Source organism: Micromys minutus (assembly GCF_963924665.1).
Source record: "Micromys minutus genome assembly, chromosome: 29".
NCBI lineage: Eukaryota > Metazoa > Chordata > Mammalia > Rodentia > Muridae > Micromys > Micromys minutus.
In genome coordinates, this window is record NC_137964.1 from 14,869,927 (window position 1) to 14,889,529 (window position 19,603).

A 19,603-nucleotide genomic window follows, 5' to 3' on the forward strand; every position below is an offset into this window, starting at 1 on the left:
TGGGACCACTAATTCTCACCACCTGGCCATTCCTTGCTTCTCTGAGAAAATGCAATGCAGACCAGGATTCTGGCTGGGCTTCTTGTGATTATTTTGTATGTATGGATGTCTTCCCTGTACGTGTGCATGCATACCTCATGTGTCTTAACCCCTCCAGCCCCTGGGTTTTTTGTTTTGCTTGTTTTGTTTTTAAGATTTATTATATATAATTCAGACACACCAGAAGAGGGCATCAGATCTCATTACAGATGGTTGTGAGCCACCATGTGGTTGCTGGGAATTGAACTCAGGACCTCTGGAAGAGCAGTCAGGGTTCTTAACCACTGAGCCATCTCTCCAGCCTGGGTTTTTTGTTTTTTAACATTCAGAGGTTCTTCTTTTTCAAGTCAGTGTTTCTCTGTATCCCTGGCTGTTGTGGAACTCACTCTGTATGGCACGATGGCCTCAGACTCTTGGATCCACCTGTCTCCAGAATGCTGGGAATAAAGGCCTTTGTTATCACTGCCTGGCTTAGGAGTCACTTCTTAGGAGCTGTCCACCTTGGTTGATTTTTTTGAGACAGGGTCTATGTACCTACCTAGTCCTTATTAGCGTGTGTGTGTGTGTGTGTGTGTGTGTGTGTGTGTGTGTGTGTGTGTGTGTGTAAAAAACAGAGCAAAACATGAAAAGAGGAACCACACCCCAGTTCTTGTGTGGAGGTTAGAGGACAACTTGTGGGAATCATTCTTTCCTTCCACCATGTGGATCCTGGGGATCGAACTCAGATCAAGTTTGGTAACAAACATCCTCACTCACTGAGCTGACCTGCACATCTTTAAAATTTCTTTTTCAGAGCAGAAACTTCTGCAAAATTAAAACATATCTTTCATTGGTTTAACTACAAAAGGCCAATACCCTCATCTTCATCACCCTTCCCCAATACCCAGAGAATAAAATTTGTTTTGTCTTTAAGATTTATTTTATTTTGGCTTCATGAGACAGGATCTTGCCACATAGCCCTGGCTGGCTTGGAATTTGATGTGTAGATCAGGGTGGCCTTGAATTCAGAGATCCTCTGCCTGTCTCTGCTTCCTGAATACAGGAATTAATGTTGTGTCTCACCATTATTTTGGTCAGATTGACCTCAGTAATTCCTACAATAGGAATTACAGATATTACCACCACATTCAGTTTGTAGCAGTTCTCAAAAACAAAGATATTTCATATTTCCCTTCATCGTGTGCGCGTGCGCGCACACACACACACACAAACCATTCTCACTTACAAGCCGCCCTCTGCCCTTGGTCATCTAGGGATCCCTACCTAGAACAGGGAGTCTCTTTAAGCTGTACCCAGCGACCATGTGTCCTGAAGAACTGTGCCCAAATGGGGCAGACCTAGGGCACCTTAATAAATCTAAGGTGATACTAGAGAGACCAACATAGTGGCACACTGTCATTCCAGCCCTTGGGAGGTGGAGAGAGCAAAAACAAAACAAAACAAAAACCAGGGGTTCAAGGTCATCCTCAGCTCCATCGCTCCAGCTCCCGGCCAGCATGGGCTCCACAAAACCCAAACTGGATCTAGTGATAATTAGAAAGCAGCGTGCAGGGTGACAGACAACGCCAGAGAGGTCGGTGACCACAGGGCAGGGCGGGGCAAGGACAGTAAAGCAACCACGCGTGAAACCATCAAGCCAGCACACAATGGGCCTCAGAGGGCAGAGCGTGCGCGCGGCGCTCCGGGGGCTGGCCGCCGCACCACGTGGGCCGCAGAGCGCGCCGGGGCCAGCAGCGGGCCCCGTCGGCCCAAGGCCGGGCGCGGCGGCGCGCGCATGCGTGCGTGCGATTTGCGATCAGGCAGCGCGGCGGACAGCCCCGGTAGCGGGGCGGGAGGGGGGAGGAGGAGTTATATTGCGGGGTCCTTCCTCGCTGGCCCGCTGGTTCCTCAAGGAGCGGAGACGGCAAATGGCGGACTTCGATACCTACGACGATCGGGCCTACAGCAGCTTCGGCGGCGGTAGAGGGTGAGGCGGGCGGGGCGCGGCTTGGCGGGCTGGCGGCTCGGCCGGGCGGAGTGCCGGGAGGTTCGAAGGGGACGGCCTTGCCGCGCTCACTCGGGACGGGGCGGCGGGAAGCGGCCTGACCAGGCTCGAGGAGAGAGGCCTGGAAATGGCGCGCTCCCGGAGCGGCTGGCGACGGTTAGGCTGCCGGGCTCTTGCTTGTTCGCTGCGCACCTCCCTCCCTCGGCTCCGCGCCGGCCCCAGCGCGGCACACTGCGAGGCCTCGATCGGAAAGTTAGACCGCAGCGACGCCGGAGGGTTTCCCGGGGAAACCAGCGCCCGCGTCCAGCTTTATCCTCAGCGCGCTCCAGGCTGGGCTGCAGCACGGAGGCGGGCGGCGACGGCCTGCCCCTCTCCAGGGTCCCCGCTGCCTTGCTACTCGGCGGGGCCCCTGGGTCGCTCCTGCGTGAGGCCCGGGGGCCCCGAGAGGGGCGATTTCCCTTCCGATTGGCGTCTGGATCCTGGGACCGTCTGATCTACCGAGGGAGGCAGGGAGCGCGGACCTCAACCAAAACAAATATACCGTAGCGGGGAGTGTGCGTGTCTGTTCTCGCTGCCTCTCCGGCGTTTAGAATGCCTTATTGACAGATACTACGTGTCTGCTGGCGGAAATTGTTGATTTCTTCCTAGTTTCTTTCCTGACCTGGGGAATCGCTTTCGCTTCGTTCTGATTCTGGTCAGACACAGACAACATACTTTTAAAACCAATTAATTCTTCCACCTCCCCAAATCCTTTACTGATGAATAGAAAGCTCCTGGTGCATAATCCTAAAAACCAGCGCCGGGAATTTTGTTCGCTTTTAAGTAACACGTTACCAGCTGGGGTTGTAGCTCAGTCATAGAGCGATTGTCTAGCTTGCCTGAAGCCTTGGGTTCAGTCTCCTGCCAAACAATAGAAATAAACAGGCGTTAGCCACTTGCTTTAAAAAAAAGAAATACGCTTATAGGAGTTTAATGGGACAGTCATTTTGAGCGTCTTATTTGTCAAGGACACACTTGGCTTTTATCCTTTTTACAGAAAAGGTGGCTTGTTCGGAGAATTATCACAGTAGTTCTACTGAGGTGTTAGGTTTCCAAAGTAGCTGCCCCCAAAGTGTCTTTTGTTAGGTGAAGAATGATCACCTTTAAATACCCGGGTTTGAAAATGAGTCACAGGCTTGTTTGGTTGCAGTAGTTTACCGGGTATTATTCATGCTTCCATAAGGAGGAAGTTGGGGGTAAGGTGGAGCCAGACATATTTTATTTGCTAATAAAAATTAAAATGGGTGTTGGATGAAATGTTAACATGAATGCCCTTGGGGATAGCTTTCTAGGTATCTTTTTTTAAGATTAGGTCTCTGTTTATGTAATTCTGGCCAACGTGGAACACACCGTGTAGACCAGGCTGGCCTGAAACTCAGCCCACCTCTGCCTTCCCAGTGGTGGAATTCGAGGCATGAGCCATTGTGCTCAGTTTGAGTAGGGAATTCTTGGTGTTGTTTCTCTACTAGTTTGAAAAAGGTAAGTGTGCTCAGGGATTCTTTTTTCCTCCCCAAATCCTAATACTATAGAGGTTGAGGCAGGAGAAACCCAAGTTTAAGACAGCCTGGACTATATAGTGAGATCTTATCTCAAAGGGGACAAACTTCTCAGCCTTTGATGGTGGGAAGGTCATTAGATTTAGCACATGCCACAGTTGAGACCCTTGAATAATTTTAAAATATCAGAAAGTAAGCAAATTCAAGTCTCTCAAGATGCAACTCAATTGAAATACTTACAGACAGATGAAAATGTTAGCCATTTGCTCAGATGTTCTCTCAAAGCTAATTTGAGACTCTTAACACTCTTAAAGCAGCCCTTAAAGCTGATTTGTAAGTCCCTTTACTTCTTAACACCTCTTTGAACTGAAATTTTCAAACTGGCTTTTGTTTTGTTTCTCTTTTGGGGATAGGATCTCACTCTGTAGGTAGCTCAGGATGCCCTTGGAAAACAGAGTTCTGCCTGCCCCTGTCTTCAAGCGCTGGATTTAAAGGCCTGTACCACCATGCCAGGATTTTGGCTAGCTTCTTGTTCACCTGGAAGTACATTTCTCAATTTCTTTGTATTTATTTACTCATTTGTTGATATGAGTGTTTTGCCTGCAAGTGTCTCCTTTCTTGGTGTCCAAAGAGGCATGTCTGGGATGATCTGTGAGCCACCCTTTAGGTGCTTTGGTAGAACAGCTGTTGCTCTTGGTAAGAGCTGAGCCATCTCAGTTTCTGTATAATTCTGCCCATCTTGGAACTTGCTGTGTAGACCAGGCTGGGAGCTCAGAGGTACAGCCCCTTGTACAGCCCCTTTTTTCTGTTCTGTTTTAGGTAGGGTCTCTTGCAGCCTTGGTTGTGGTACACCTCGATAGGTAGGGTGACTTTGAACTAGCATTCTCCTGTCTCTGCCATTTTGGTGCTTTGATTACAGGGATGTCTCACCACACCCAGCTCCGTGAGTGAGGGGATGTTTGATGATGATGATGTTGTTTTTGTTGTTGAGACAGGGTCTATCTGGAGCTTGAAGCAGGAGGATTTTGAGTGAAAAAAGATTATTTTATGTCTTACAGAAGAACAGATACACTTCTGCTGACTTGTTTTGGGTAGATTTTTTCGTTTGTTCCCGTCACAGCTTGGCTGAGTACAGAACAGGGCCTATTCTCCACTCTGAACCTGAAATTTAGGGATGGTAGAAGAGAGGTGACTGGGTATCTTTGATTGACCTTTTAATTGCGGTGTTAGTAATTTTTGTATCAGCAGTTATCTTTATGCTGTGCAGCACTTAAACCTTATGGATGCCTCAGCACATACTGGGAGGCCCATCTCCTACTTGTTTGTGTGAGGTACTCTTCCCTGGTCCAGAACATGAGGGTGATAGCTGTGGCTTAAGCCTGGCTTTTGGAGATATACATTCTCCAACAGCTTTTATTGAAGCCTCAAAACAGTCTCATTATGTGGCCTAGTTGGCCTCACACTCTTAGCAGTGCTCCAGAGCTCTTGCCTCAGTCTCTGTCCTCCCAAGTTCTGGGGTTCTAGTCACATGCCTCTTTGGAAGGGCCCAAGCCTGTTTTGTAGATGGGTTATGGTCCTGCAGTTGTCAGGAAGTGAAGACTAAAAAAGCATGGCTTTCTCCTCAAGCCTACCAATGTGCAAATCTATCCTCAGCATGGAACAAGGGCCAGGAACTGCATTGTTCTCTAGCAAATCAAAACACCATTACAAATCCTCAGGAGCTGATTATACTGACTCTTAATGGACTTTGTTTTGCAGGAATATTTTGTTTTGAGACAGCCTTTTTAGCCCTGGCTGTCCTGGGGCAGCGCTAAGATTAAAGGTGGGCACCACTATACCCAGATGTTTAGTTGGTTTTCTATGGATCCCTGGCTAGCCTGGAAACCTATGTGTAGACAGAGCTAGCCAGAACTTGCCTCTTGCTCTTCAGTACTGCCATGCTAGTAGGAATGGTAGGTGCATGCTCCTAAATTGTCTTTTGGGGATTCCAGTTTTATTGTTTGTGTGTGTGTGTGTGTGTGTGTGTGTGTGTGTGTGTGTGTGTGTGTGTTTTATCAAAAGTGTATGTCTGCATCGTGTGTGTACCTACAGAGGCCAGAAAGAAGATATCAGATATCTTAGAACCGAAATTACAGACAAATGTAGTTACTTGGAATCAAATCCAGGTCCTCTGGAAGAGGTACTCAACCCTCTCAGCTCTCCAGCCCAGAGTTTCTGGTTTTGTTGGTCATTGACCATATAAATATAAAATACAAGTGCTGGTTTTACATTTAAAACATTTGTAACATTTTACACTTGCAACAAAGCTGCTGGGTGTTTAATTAGAAGCCATCAAGCAGGAGAATCAGATGGAAACTGTCAGCTTCAGGGACCTGGTTTATTGAAAGTATAAATTGAAGTATTCCTGAGCTTGATGGGGTGTCATGAGCTGTCTGTCCCAGCTATTTTGTGTTCTGAAGTAGAAGAACGACTTTGGACAACATACTCTGGCTCCAGAACAAACAATAAGGACTACAGAGAACAAAACTTAATTTCCTGACTGGGCATTGCAGGAGACTGGTGGATCTCTTGCATTTGAAGCTAGCCTGGTTTCCAGGACAGCTTTTACTTTCTTGAGACAGGATCTCATTTTGTAGCCATGGCTAGATTAAAACTTAATATGTAGATCAATCAGACAGGCCTCAATTCACAGAGACTGTTTGGCTCTGCCTTCCAAGTGCCTCTACTAGATAGATTTTGTGTTCTAGATTGTGTACTAGATTGATTAGTCTGTGGTGCATGTGCCTGGTGTGGGATCAGAAGAAAGTGTCCAATTCCCTGGAACTACATTATGATAGCTGTGGATGCTGCAAATGGAGCCCTGGCTCTCTGCAGGAGCAACAGATGCTCTTAGCCAGCTGCTCCATCACCAGCCTTGAATTTTCTTTATAATTAGTGTGATTATCAGAGACATGATGAATACTTACAAATAACTGATAAGGGATTTTTGTGTGGGAGCTGAGGGTGCAGCTCATTGAGGAGTGCACTTGGCATGTATGAAGCTCTAGGCTCCATCCCCAGCACCAGGTAAATCACCTGGTGGGTATGTCTGTAATCCCAGCACTTGGAAGGGAGAGGCAGAAGCCTAGGGTACATGGACCTGTCTCAGAAACAGCAAACAAAAGAAAGCCACAGGCACCTTGCTTCATCTCTGCTCATTGCTCAAAGAATATGCTGCTGTGGTTGACGCCTGAGGAAGAACATCCAGGGGGTGTATATACCCCAAGCCTCTCAATGTTGGCCTTACTCTGTAGCGAACAGAACACTCCTGTAAGTTGAATGGATTCTTCCCAGGGGGTTTTGGTGGTGGTGTTTTGTTTTGTTTTTGTTTTAAGACAGGGTTTCTCTCTGTAGCCCTGACACTCACTCACTATGTAGACCACACAGGCCTCAAACTTACAAGGATCCTGCCTCTGCCTCCTTAATGCTTGGATTAAAGGTTTGAGCCACCATCCCAGATGCATTTGGGATTTTGAAATTTAGTAACATTCTGCAGTTGGAGGTGCTGACACATTTCCTTATACAATGCCCCCCAAATGCATATAATATCTAAAATCAGTCTAGTAGTAGCAGGGTTTCCAACCCTTCAATAGTGGGAGGTGATCCTACTCTGTTGGTAGACACAGGTCTTTCTCCTCCCCGACCCCCTCTTAATGATTGGTCTGAGACTGGTATGTAACCTAGGCATGAGCATAACTTTGAACTTCTGACCATCCTGCTCCATCCTCAAGCACTCCAATTGCAGGAGTGTGCCATAGGCCCAGCTTCCTCTCCACCCACAACCCCCAGCTACATGGTAAAATAGGCATTATCCAGTTTGGGTACTGTCTAAGTTTGTGCAAAACCCAGCTTCAGGATGAGTGTAGGCTGCAAGGTGATTACGTGTGGAATGTCATGGATCATCAGAACCTATACAGGGCTAATAAGAGTAACGAGGGGCTTGTCTTTAAGGAAAGGCAGAGAAGGAAAGTGAGAGTTGTGTTTATTGGTTTTTCTGTGACAGGTCCTTCTGTGTAGCCCTCCCTAGCTGGGATAGAAGGTGGGCGACGACATACCCAGTCCTTTTGTTTTTTTGAATCAGGGTTTCTCTATGTATCCTTGGCTGTCATCCAGATTGGCCTCATAGAGCTCCACCTGCCCTTCTGTGTGCCATTACTGTGTGGCTTAACACATCCAGTCTTAGAAGTTGGGGGGGGGGTTGTATATGAAACACCAAGAAGAGTAAATGAAGACTTTGGACAAAGAAGACTGTTGAGATAGGAACTCACTGTGTACAGAGCCAGCTGTTCTCAACACACAGAAGTCTGAACTCTCATCTGCCTGTCTCTGCCTCCTCAGTGCTGGGAATAACAGGGTTTGCCAGCACATGTAACCTATTTAATTTTGAGACTGGGTCTCCGAGTTTACCTACCTGGCCTAGGATTTGTGATGACCTTGAACTCCTGATGCTCCTGTCTCCTGTGCCTTTAATACTAAGATCCCAGGCATGGTGGAGCTTTTAGGGGTTTGTCCATACTGCACAAATACTCTACTGCTGAGATATATCCTTCACACACACTCCCCCCCCCCCTGTTTTGGGGTATTGTTTTGTTGAGACAGTCTTGCCAGGGCTGGCCTCATTTGAAATTCTGTCTATGACTGGGATCACAGGCCTGTGCCACCGGGCCAATTTGATTTTCTGTTTCATATACTTGACTGTATCCAGCCTCCACTAATCTCTGCTTCTTTCGTTAGTTTCTCTGGATGTGTATGGTACTCAGAGCAGCATCTATGGCCTCAAGCTTGTTAGACCCTTCACTGAGTACTGGACCTGATTGGTTTCTTCAGACGCTCCTGATCTGTTTGAAATCTCCATATCTTTGTTAGTCATGGTTAGAGTCTGATTCTCCAGTCTGCTGTCTGCAAAATTGAGCTCAGGTTCCTAATGTTGTGGAGGATTTCTGAATCTGTGATTTTTTTTTTTTTTTCCAGATTCTTCCTAGAGGGTATGTGTGGGGCTTGGCCTTCCATGATGCTTGCTCTGACCTCCAGAAAGTCCACCATATGATTGAATGGGGTGAAAAACTTGGCAGTGTGAAGGATTTGGGTCACACTTGGCAACTGAAAGTTAGACTTTCTGAATTATTGTTACTTTGAAACATTCCCTTTGTCATAGATCACTAGGCTGTTCCTAGTTAAACCCTAGGTTATTGAACAGAGCTGTAGCTTGGTGATGATGTGTGATAGAGCCTGGGAGTTTGTGGGTATCATACTGGGCTTGAGCTTGCAGGGGAGGGACTAGACTCTGTGCTTTGGCTACTTGATTCTCAGTTTCTGTTCTTCCCTGTTGTCCCAAGTGCCTAGCTCAGATCACAACCTCAGGTGTGGCAGCTGAACCTTGAGTGCTCTGTGGTTATTAAATTTTATATGGCACTTGGTATTTATGAAGTGGTTTATAGTCAATTAAATTCATTTATGAAACTGATATTTCAAGCATTTATAAAGTAACAGGCAAAAATGGAAGCATGCCGTGTATCATCATCCAGGCTGGGAAGATTGGCCAGCCTGGACATTCAGGAAAACAAACACTGATATATAGAGAAGTAATTGGTAGAGGTCCTACTCTAGACAGGTTTTTACTATGTAGCCGGGGGCCCTGCTAAGGAAGTACTTATGAGTGGTTGGTTAACTGTTAGTTACCTCTGGGGGCTGGAGAGGTGGCTCAGTGTTTAGAGCACTGACTGCTCTTCCAGAGGTTCTGAATCCCTATTCCTGGCAACCACATGATGGCTCACAACCATCTGTAATGAGATCTGATGCCCTCTTTTGGTGTGTCTGAAGACTACAATGGTGTGCTCATATAACTAAAGTAAACAAATCTTTTAAGAAACAAAAAACAATGCTATTTCTGAGCAGGGTGCTGGCTTGTTTCATCTGGGCTCTGTATCCTGGCTGTTTGGTATTTCTGCATGATTTTTTTTCTTGCTAGTTGCCTGACAGTTAAGCTTTCTGCCCAAAAGCAGGCATTGCCCCTTGCCTTTGGCTTTGAAGTGAATCCCACCACAATTTGATTTTGTTGAGGCAGGGTTTCTCTGTAGCCCTGGATCTCTGTAGACCACGTTGGCTTTGAATTCAGAAATCAACCTGGAATTAAAGGTGTGGGCCATCGTGCCCAGCAGAGTCTCACTGTCTTTTCTTTTTTTCGAATTATCTATATACTGTATGCTGTAGGTGTCTTCAGATACAACAGAAGATGGCATTGGATCCCATTAGTCCTGCTAGGCTTAGGAGAGATCACCCCTGTGGCCATCTTACACCTGGGCTTGGTCTTCTCCCACACATGTTTTCAGTTACTAAACCTTATTCATAATGCCTGTGTGTACTCATGAGTTCACTTTTCCAGAAGTAAACAGTGCTTTAAAAGTCACTAGGTATTGGGAGTACTGTGGTGAGAGCTCACACTGTCCAGCCCTGGTGTGGGTGAGTCACATCCTTGTAGCTAGCTACCCTTGCTGAGTGTGCCACCCACACAGCTAGGTGAACCTCCTGGCAGGTTATTAGAAGGTCAGTCAGAATGACAAGGATAAGGAGTGTGGTAAGGAGTCCTGCCGTTGGCACTGGCACATTGGCTGCAGGAGTGCTCCACTCTGTAACTGCTTGCTCATCTACTGCGCCGCTCTTAAAGGGTTGGTAAGTAGCAGCTTTCAGATACTCAGATAGCTTATGTGTCCATGGTCTGGACCTTAAGTGGCTGAAAATATTCAAAGGGGCTATCACAGCAATGTAACCTGAGAGTGAGACTGTGGGAGCCTGAGAGTAGTGCTGATGGTGACTCAACAGAGTTATCACACACAGGAGCCCTCATAGGCCTGTCCTGCTAAGTCAGGGGGCAGGACTTCCTTTTGGGGAGTGAGTTTCAGAGTTGTTTGTTTTTGTGGTTTTTTTTTTTTTTTTTTTTTTTAAGATGGGATCATATTCGCTGTAAATATGATTTAATTTTCCTTTATGTCTCAAGGACAAAGACTGGAATTATAGGCATGCACCACCCACACAGCTTTGTTAGGACATTCTCATTCATATTCTCTCTCTGCTTTTTTTTTTTTTTTTTTTTTTTTTGCCTGGCTGTCTTGGAACCCTCTCTGTAGACCAGGCTATCCTGGAACTCCGCTCTCCCTGTCTCTGCCTCCCAAATACTGGACATGCCACTATGGCCAGCATTTGTTAAGGCATTCTATGAATTGCTAATTGAAATTACTGTGTCATGGATGTATTAACCAAGAGAGATGGCTTTGAAATTCCAGACGCATGAAGAGAAAGGATCTGTCTGGTTTGCTTCCCCGTACCCACATGGTCATTCATAACCATTTATACCTCCAGTTCCAGGGATCCAATGCCATAAATTTAAGTCTAAAATAAAAGCCAAAACCAGGTGGGAATGACTGCATATGTCTTTAGTTCTCACACTGAGAAGGCAGAGGTAGAAGGATCTCTTTGAGTTTGAGATCAGCTTAGTCTACATAATGAGTTCCAGGACAGCCAGGACTATTTAGAGAGGCCCTGTCTAAAAAATAGAATTTTTTAAAAAAGAAACAGAACAAAACAAAAACTTCGTGGTCCCTAAAATGATTTTCCACATCTCTTTGGTTTTGTTTGTTTGTTTGTTTGTTTTGTTTTGTTTTCTGGGACTTTATAGCTGAGAATAACTAACTTTGCTCCTGTGACTTCCTGGTTGTTGGCATATGCCACCATTCCTTTTTCTCTTTTTGGTTTATTTGTTCATTAGGTCAGAGGTCACTGTCTTCCTCAGTCACTTTCACCTTATCTTTGAGGAAGGTTCTCACTGAACAGTTAAGTTCCAATAGGATGGATGGCCAGTAAGCCCCAGAGATGCAAGCTCAGGTCCTCGTGCATAATGGCAAGTACTACACCTAGACTGAGCCATTTAGCCCTTCTCCAGCCCCCAAAGGCAGGATCTTATGTAGCTTAGGCTTGTCTGGAACTCTTGATCCTCTTGCTTTCGTGCTCCTGAGTGGTTCTATATTTCTTGTGTGATTATGTATGGAGAATATTGGCCTAGGTTTTACTACATAGCATTGCAGATACAGATTCCAGCCCAACAAGGGAACCACCTGTTATAGGCGATGTGTTAAGTTTGGACCATCTTGTGGCCATTTCTGTTACCAACTCTTCTGCATCTCTCCTTTTAGGTCCCGCGGCAGTGCTGGTGGCCATGGGTCCCGAAGCCAGAAGGAGCTACCCACAGAGCCCCCGTACACAGCTTATGTAGGAAATCTCCCGTTTAACACAGTTCAGGGTGACATAGATGCGATCTTTAAGGATCTCAGCATACGGAGTGTGCGGCTAGTTAGAGACAAAGACACAGACAAATTTAAAGGTAAGAGCTTGAGGTATTTATTGTGGGTAGATGTGGAAGGCTAGGTGGGGAGGGATATAAATGAAAATGACTTGAGTGAGCCAAAAGCTGGGTGCTCTAGCTGAGCATCCTGTGTTAGCGTGGTCCACATGGTCCTTTGACTCCTTTCTGCAGATCAGATCCCTTGGGAAACAATGTTGTGTGCTTAATGGGGTTTGTAGTGAGAGATGGTGTATGCCAGGTTTGCCTGCCCAGCTTTCATGCAGTAATTCTGCAGGTATGAGTGCTGTCTTTGGAAAAGAAGGTAATAAAGCTAAGGTCATTTTTAAAACAAACAAAAAAAAGCATGTTTGTGCATCCCTGAAAATGACTTTTTTTAAGTAGCTTTATTTATTCACATTGTATTTGTATATGAATGTTTGGCATACATGCATGCTTATATGGGAGCCATGTGTGAGCCTGTTAGGCTGCCTGGATCTGGGTTTACAGATAGTTGTGAACTACCATGTGGGTACTGGAAATTGAACTCTCCTCCTCTGCAAGAGCAACAAATGTTCTTAACTAGTGAGCCATCTCTCTGGTTCTGGAAATAACTTTTTTTAAAAAAAGAGGGCTGGGTTGATGGCTCAGAGGTTAAGAGCACTAAGACTTCCAGAGGTCCTGAGTTCAATTTTCAGCAACCACATGGTGACTGACAACCATCTGTAATGGGATCTGATGTTCTCTTCTGGCCGGCAGGCATACATGTAGGCAGAACATTGTATACATAATAAATAAAATCTAAAGAAAAAAACCTTGAACTTATAAACCTAAGAATATCTTATTAGGTCTAGAAACATTTTTAAAATTTATATATATGAGCTTTTCCTCACTATCTTATTTTTATTGGTAGTTTCTTGGTAATTGTTATAAAATCAGAAAGTAACCACAGCAGTGCCAGGCTCCCTTTGGAAGCAGCCTATTTGGGAAGGCTAGTTCATTTCATATATAGATGCTGCCTGTGCAGTGCTCTCTGAATGGGCCAAGAATGGGAAAGGTAGCTAACAATGTCCTACTTCCCAGACCTAAGTCCTGGGTTCATTCTTCCTGTGCATCTGAGAGAAGTTCAGAATGGAAGCCAAGCCAGAAGCGAAAGGCTGTAAGTGCGGCTTTACGCCAGCTTTGCTTGGCCCCTGCAGCTGGGCCCAGTGCATAACTACGCAGTAAACACAAGTGTGGGGATCCCAGACCGCATGCCAACAAGCACTGGCAAACCACACTTGCATAAGGCTTATGGGTTCAGCCTAGCTTCAGACTACATCAGTATGGAATATCTTGGGTCTGTATCCTGGATTGCTTTGTTGAGTTAGAGCTTTAGAGGGTGAAGTAGGAGGCTGTGCTGTCATTGCCTCCTTGAACTTGGAATTCGCTCTCCCAGCTGCCCCTCCGCCAGCCACAGGTTAGTATTCTCTAACAAGTAGTGAACGGCAACCACGGGCACAGATCCGCAAAGCACCATTTAGTGCTTCCAAGAGGGATCAGGTTTTTACACAGCATGACCTATGAGAAGGGACGTAGGGTACGGCGTGATGAGCACATGGCTCTGTGACACTTAACCCAGACTTAGACATCACAGGAAAGGGCAAGGTCAGCATCATTGTTGGGGGTGTGGTTGTTAAAAACACAAGCCTAGCCTATTGACATCAGAGAACTTGATCCTGTTACTAAGGATATTTTATTTAGCTTTGGAACAAATTTGATAAGTAGGAATTTAGTAGACACTGTTAGCCCCTTCCTTCAAAGTGTTGTAGATATTAATTTTGGATCTGGAGTCTGCTTCCCAATTATATTACATTAAATGAGGTTACAGCTCTGCAATGATCAAGAATAGTTATTTAGATGAGTAAGTACACTGTAGCTGTCTTCAGAGACACCAGCAGAATTGAACTCAGGACCTCTGAAAGAGCAGTGCTCTGAGCCATCTTTCCAGCCTCCAAGACAGGTTTATAATTGTAGTAAAAGCATCTTAAGGCCAGGGGCATGGCTGGCTCCATGGCAGAGCACTTCTGCATCCCGCCCTGGCACTCCAAAGGGAGAAAAAGTAAGTAAAAGAAGGAAGTAGTTTAACGAGTGCTGCTGTTTCGGTGCCCATTGAGTTGGCATTCTCTGCCTGATGGAGTATAATTAACAGCTTGGAGTGTGGCTTAACTTAGCTGGTAGGGTGTTTGCCCAACATGGGGACAGCTCTGGGTTCTGTCCCTAGCACCACATAAGCTAGACGTGGTGGTATGTATGTATATGCCTACCATCCCAGCACTTGGGAGATGGAGGCGGCAGGGTCAGAGGTTCTGGTTACCCTTAGTTACTTAGCAAGTTTGAGGACCCGCCTGGGTTACATTAGAATTTATTGGGGGTTAGGGTATACTAGCATGTTCTGGGATCAACTGTCACCCAAATGGGGCACTACCAACTTCAGTTCCTAGTGATGCTAATGAGGTTCTGTCAGGCCTGAAGTCTAGGATGTGTTGTATGTTCAGTGTGGCTTCTGTTTTCTCCAGGGTTCTGCTATGTAGAATTTGATGAGGTGGATTCCCTGAAGGAGGCTCTGACTTATGACGGTGCGGTGAGTGCCCTCAGCTTCTCTTGCCCAGGCAGCAGCCTGAGATATGAGTTCTTGTTGATAAATTGTTTACTCCTTGTCCTCAGCTTTTGGGTGACCGGTCACTTCGTGTGGACATTGCAGAAGGCAGAAAACAAGATAAAGGTGGCTTTGGATTCAGGAAAGGCGGACCTGATGACAGAGGTGATTAACTCTTTTAAAACTGGACAGAACCTGCTGTGTGCACAAACTGCTTGCTCCTCCTGTGCATCATTTCCTGAACACTGGCTCAGAGCCCTGATGGGTCCCTGAGAGCCTAGGTTTTGTCCTATTTCTGAAGTGACACATTAGGGTTTCTATTGTGATGAAACACAATGACTAAAAGCAGGTTGGAAGAAAGGTTTTATTTGGCTCACACTTTATATCACTGTCCACCATCAAAGGAAGTCAGGGCAGGACCTTGGAGGCAGGAGCTGATGCAGAGGCTGTGGAGGGGTGCTGCTTATTGGCTTGCTCCCCATGGCTTGTTCAGCCTGCTTTCTACTAGAACCAGGGACCACTAGCCCAGTGATGGCCCCACCCACATAAATCACTGATTAAGAAAATGTCCTACAGCCCAGTCTTATGAAGGCATTTTCATAATTGAAGTTCCCTCATGACTGACTTGTGTCGAGTTGGCATGAAACCCTCTAGCACATACAACAACATGGCCTTGTCCTAGATGGGTTTCTCTTGCTGTGACTAAAAGCATCTTGGGGAATAAAGCATTTATTTGGGTATAGTCCATCATCCAGGGAAGCTTAGGCAGGATTTGGAGCAGTGAACTTTGGAAAATGCTCAATTATGAAAACCCAGGCTCACCTGCCCACAGGTGGCATGATCCACTGTTTTCTGGGCCCTCCCATGTCATTAATCAAGAAAATGTCCTCTTAGACATGCTCACAGGGACACGCCAATCAGGTCAGTCTGGTAGAGACAGTTTCTCAATCAAGGTTCCCCCTTGTTAAGTGATTTTGTGTCATGAAGAAAAAAGAGTAGTGAGCCCAGACCTCAACTTTATCTCTGTGTGTGTATCCTCAGGAATGGGTGGCTCTCGAGAATCCAGAGGTGGATGGGATTCCCGGGATGACTTCAACTCTGGTATCATTATTTAACCTTCCATTCTTCCTTCCCTTGTTTCTCAGGGGTGTTTGACCTAGACAGGCTTTTGTTTTGTTTCATTATTTAACTCACCAAACAGGTATTTTTTAATGTCACTTTTAAGAATTTATTTTATTTATTTCATGTATGAACACACTAGCTATCCTTGGACACACCAGAAGAGGGCATCAGATCTCATTATAGATGGTTGTGAGTCACCATGTGGTTGCTGGGAATTGAACTCAGGACCTGTAGAAGAGCAGTCAGTGCTCTTAACCACTGAGCCATATCTCCAGCCCCCTAGACAGGCTTTTAATTTCTTCCACCAGTGAAACTCTCCAAAAGGTCTCTGCATATGCTAAGCCTCAGGACTGGGTAGAGAAGCCAGTTTTCCTTCTGCTTTCCTCTGAGCCTGTTGCTAGGGCTATAGTCTGGACAACTCTTTCATATGTGGTACAAAAAGAATTAGCAGTGTTTCTAGAAATCACTTAGAGGCTCCAGAACTGCACAGGAAACTTCAGTGGTATGGAGCTCTGGTTTCTTTGCTATCAGAGTAAATAGGCTCTGCTTTAGCATCCCCTCCTTGGCCAACCCAGGTTGATCAGAGGATATCTGCATCAGTAGTGATGATAGGCACAGACAGGAAAATACAAAGTCCTGTAGCAATCAGAAATGAGTTCATTCATAAAAGTACAGCATTCAGTGCGTCTATAATTTTATGTATAAGCTGGTCTCTGACAGAGACATGCTGCATATGTCTCAGAGCCAGCCCAGGCAAGGGAGCAACTCTTGGGATGTTAGGGCCTCAGGTCTTGGAGATAGCTAAATTCTAGGGCCTTCCTGAGTTGCCTTGTTTCAGCCAAGAATGCAGTGGGGACCCTTTTGACCACCCTTGATCCCCGAGTCAGCTGCCAGGATGATGCCCTCTAAGACCCATTTGTGGATTTAAGCATTTTGACAGTATTCTAAAGGAATGATGGCTCTTTGTTTTGTTTTTTCTTTTCTTTTTTTTTTCTTTTTAGTGCTACATGCCCCAGACACTGTCTCTTGACTCCCCAGTTATAGGAGTATAAGCTCAAGGCACTGCATGTGAGCCCATGGAAACCATCTTTATCACTAGAGCTGACAGGAGTTATGAGCCATCTGGTGTGTGGTGTGGGTGCTGGAAACTGAACTCAGGTCCTAAGAATAACAGGCTCTTGATGGATGGGTGGATGGATGGCTAGGTGATCTCTAGCTTAGCCACCACCACCATTTTGTTTTTTGTTTTTAATGGAGGCCTCCTATCTGACCTTGGCTGACCTCAAACCTGGCAGCAATCCTGCCTCTGAGAAAAGCCTTTTGTTTGCTCAGAATTTAGCGTCTCTTGAGTAAGCTGCAGTTTATACTGTGGGTGCAAGGTACCTAATAAACTCTTGGGCACACTCTCTGATTGGTATTGTGTGGTCTACACCACAGCAGAGACAAGTGGAATGGAGTAGTTGCCTTGAATCCCCCAGTAAGAGGTTGAGCGTTGCTTGGCAACAAAATGCTTCTCTGGCACAGGCCCAGGTTTCATTTCTAAATGTGTTATCACCCAGTAAAAGCACAGGGTTTTTTTGTACACTTTTGGAAAAGATTCCAGATACTAGACAAACATAACATTGAAGAATTGGTTTGTAGAACATTGTGTGTCTCCGTTTGTTGTTTTACTGTTTATGTGACAGTATAAATGGTTTTTGACTCTGTCTTTTTTCCTAGGCTACAGGGATGACTTCTTAGGGGGTAGGGGGGGCAGTCGCCCTGGGGACCGGCGAGCAGGCCCTCCAATGGGGAGTCGCTTTCGAGATGGCCCTCCTCTGCGTGGCTCCAACATGGACTTCAGAGAACCCACAGAAGGTATGACAGCATCCTTGGACTCACTGTCTATTCCCTTTAAACCTTCCTTCTTGCCCTGTATGGACCCTAGTCTGAATAGTAGGCTGGCCTCAATTGTCAGGCAATTTTGAAATTTGATAGGTCTTATAATAGTCCATAATCTTGGCACTTGGAGAGAGATGGGTAAAGGCAGGAGGATCCAGAGTTCAGTGTCGTCCTCAGCTACATAACAAGTTTGAGGCCAGCACAGGCTACATGAAGCCCTGTCACAAAGAAAGGCATGGAGACCATTTTATATAACTTGTGTTATTTTCTGTCTTCCAGAGGAAAGAGCACAGAGACCGCGGCTGCAGCTTAAACCTCGGACAGTGGCAACGCCCCTCAATCAAGTAGCCAACCCCAACTCAGCCATCTTCGGGGGAGCCAGGCCCAGAGAGGAAGTGGTTCAGAAGGAGCAAGAATGAGCTTAGGTTGGGAGGGAATGGGGCGTGGGAGAGCTGGAGCAAGACCACAGCCTGGTGGCAGCCGGTCGCCCTGCAGGCCCCATTCCCGCCTGGCACTGTCCTCCTTACAGCGGAAACACAGAGCTTGTGAGTGCATGTCAGCTGTTAACAAGTGGTTTCTAGTACATTCTTGGCTTTGCTATATCTATCTAGTGCCTGTTTTGTGCTTTCTTTCTGTTTTCTTTCTCTCCCCTCTCACTCCTGGCCTCCTCTTGCTCCTTCCCACACAGTGTGGATGTCGGTCACGTGTGGAAGGTGGGCTGAGGTGCTTCATCCTTTCTTTCTTTCTTTCTTTCCTTTCTGTGCCCTGGCCACACTCTGGGCTTGCTGTCCTCTGCTTTTTCTCTCCAACTTGCATGTCGAGTTCTGTGTTGCTGTGGCTTCTGGGAAAGAGCTGGAGCCACTAGCTAGGTGGCTGGTGGTGACTTGTTGGTATCCAGCTGGGGTGAGCATGCAGAATTTGGAGGCACCTTGCTTTAAAACAAGGAAACTGCCTTCTGGTCCCGAGAGGCTGCTGTGTTTGGGGGTCAGTCACCAGCAGCCTGTTTAGGCATAGCAGGCTCCTGTCAGGCCAGAAGGGTGCGGGGGAGTCTGGGCATTCTGTACTGGTGGCAACCTGGATTCCAGTGGCCACGTGGCTTTGTTCCTGCTCGCTCTTAAGACCAAGTGGAAGCTCATTCCCTGCTCTTCCTGGGCCGTGGAGGCCCCTTGGGGTGCAACCCGCTGCAGCTCAATCTGCTTCCTGCAGCTGAAGCCTGTAGGAAGCAGGGGTGGTGCTGGAGCTGCACCGGGCAGCTGTGCTTGCACTGAGTCTGCACTCTTTCCCTTGTGTCTGTCCGCTCCAGGGCGCTTAGCCCAAGAGGCTGCTCCCATCACAGCTCAAGGCCTAGAGTCTGGCACTTTCTCTGATTGGTTGCACAGCTGTTGAGACCCTCAGTATCTGGGTGTCTAGAAACCTCTAGGCTTGCTGCTTCCTCTGTGGGGCAGACCCCTGCTCCCACAGACAGTGTTGAGCACTCACTTGAGAGCAAGGGGATCAATCAGGCTTTGCTTTTAGCTTGAACAGCTGTATGTGAACAAATGGAAAATGATTTGGCACCAAGTCTCCATCTGTTCCAATTGGAGCAGGTAGGGATCAGCCAGCCACTAGAGCCTTGGGGAAAGGGGGCTGAAAGGTGCGCGGCTTGCTTATTGGCTAGCAGCTTCCTGCCACCTACCCCTTGACTCATGATTGTCTTTGTCGCAAGGTCTCGGCAATTTACAGAACTCTCACTCCTTCCCTCGCCTGCCATCTTCTCTGCTTCTGAGATAAGAACCATTTGTGTAACACCAATACCTAACTTAAGACAGACATGCATTGCGTGGTTGTAATCAAAGCTGATGCTTTCAGATGATCTAATCCATCTCCAATGCGGAAAAGACAGAACAGGCACGTCCATCCACACTGCTGGGCGCCCAGCTGACTGTAAGATTGGAATTCCAAACACTTAACACATTCAGTTCTATGACAAAGTGAGTCTATGGATATGGTATTTTGTGAATGATCTTTTAAATAAAAGAGAACCTTACATAACA

The 19,603-nt window shown here is 46.4% G+C and overlaps 1 protein-coding gene across 2 annotated transcripts; it reads left to right on the plus strand.

The window, feature by feature from the left end:
* Window positions 1-1,876: 1,876 nt before the first annotated feature.
* EIF4H (eukaryotic translation initiation factor 4H) lies at window positions 1,877-19,603 on the plus strand. Of its 2 annotated transcripts, XM_080940816.1 has the most exons (7): window positions 1,877-2,005; window positions 11,784-11,971; window positions 14,488-14,552; window positions 14,636-14,732; window positions 15,609-15,668; window positions 17,409-17,546; window positions 17,850-19,603. In XM_080940816.1, exons 1-7 carry the CDS (start codon window positions 1,947-1,949, stop codon window positions 17,987-17,989), a joined length of 747 nt encoding a protein of 248 aa, XP_080796942.1. In that variant the 5' UTR covers window positions 1,877-1,946; the 3' UTR covers window positions 17,990-19,603. The 2 variants fall into 2 exon arrangements, with proteins under 2 accessions (XP_080796942.1, XP_080796943.1); XM_080940817.1 differs by lacking the exon at window positions 15,609-15,668.

What these genes read in the sequence shown, in the direction of transcription:
- EIF4H (XM_080940816.1), top strand. Translation starts at nt 1,947, where the DNA reads ATGGCGGACTTCGATACCTACGACGATCGGGCCTACAGCAGCTTCGGC. An exon ending in CTCTGACTTATGACGGTGCG is followed by an intron (nt 14,553 to 14,635) that starts GTGAGTGCCCTC and finishes CCTTGTCCTCAG; the next exon opens with CTTTTGGGTGACCGGTCACT. An exon ending in CTTCAGAGAACCCACAGAAG is followed by an intron (nt 17,547 to 17,849) that starts GTATGACAGCAT and finishes TCTGTCTTCCAG; the next exon opens with AGGAAAGAGCACAGAGACCG.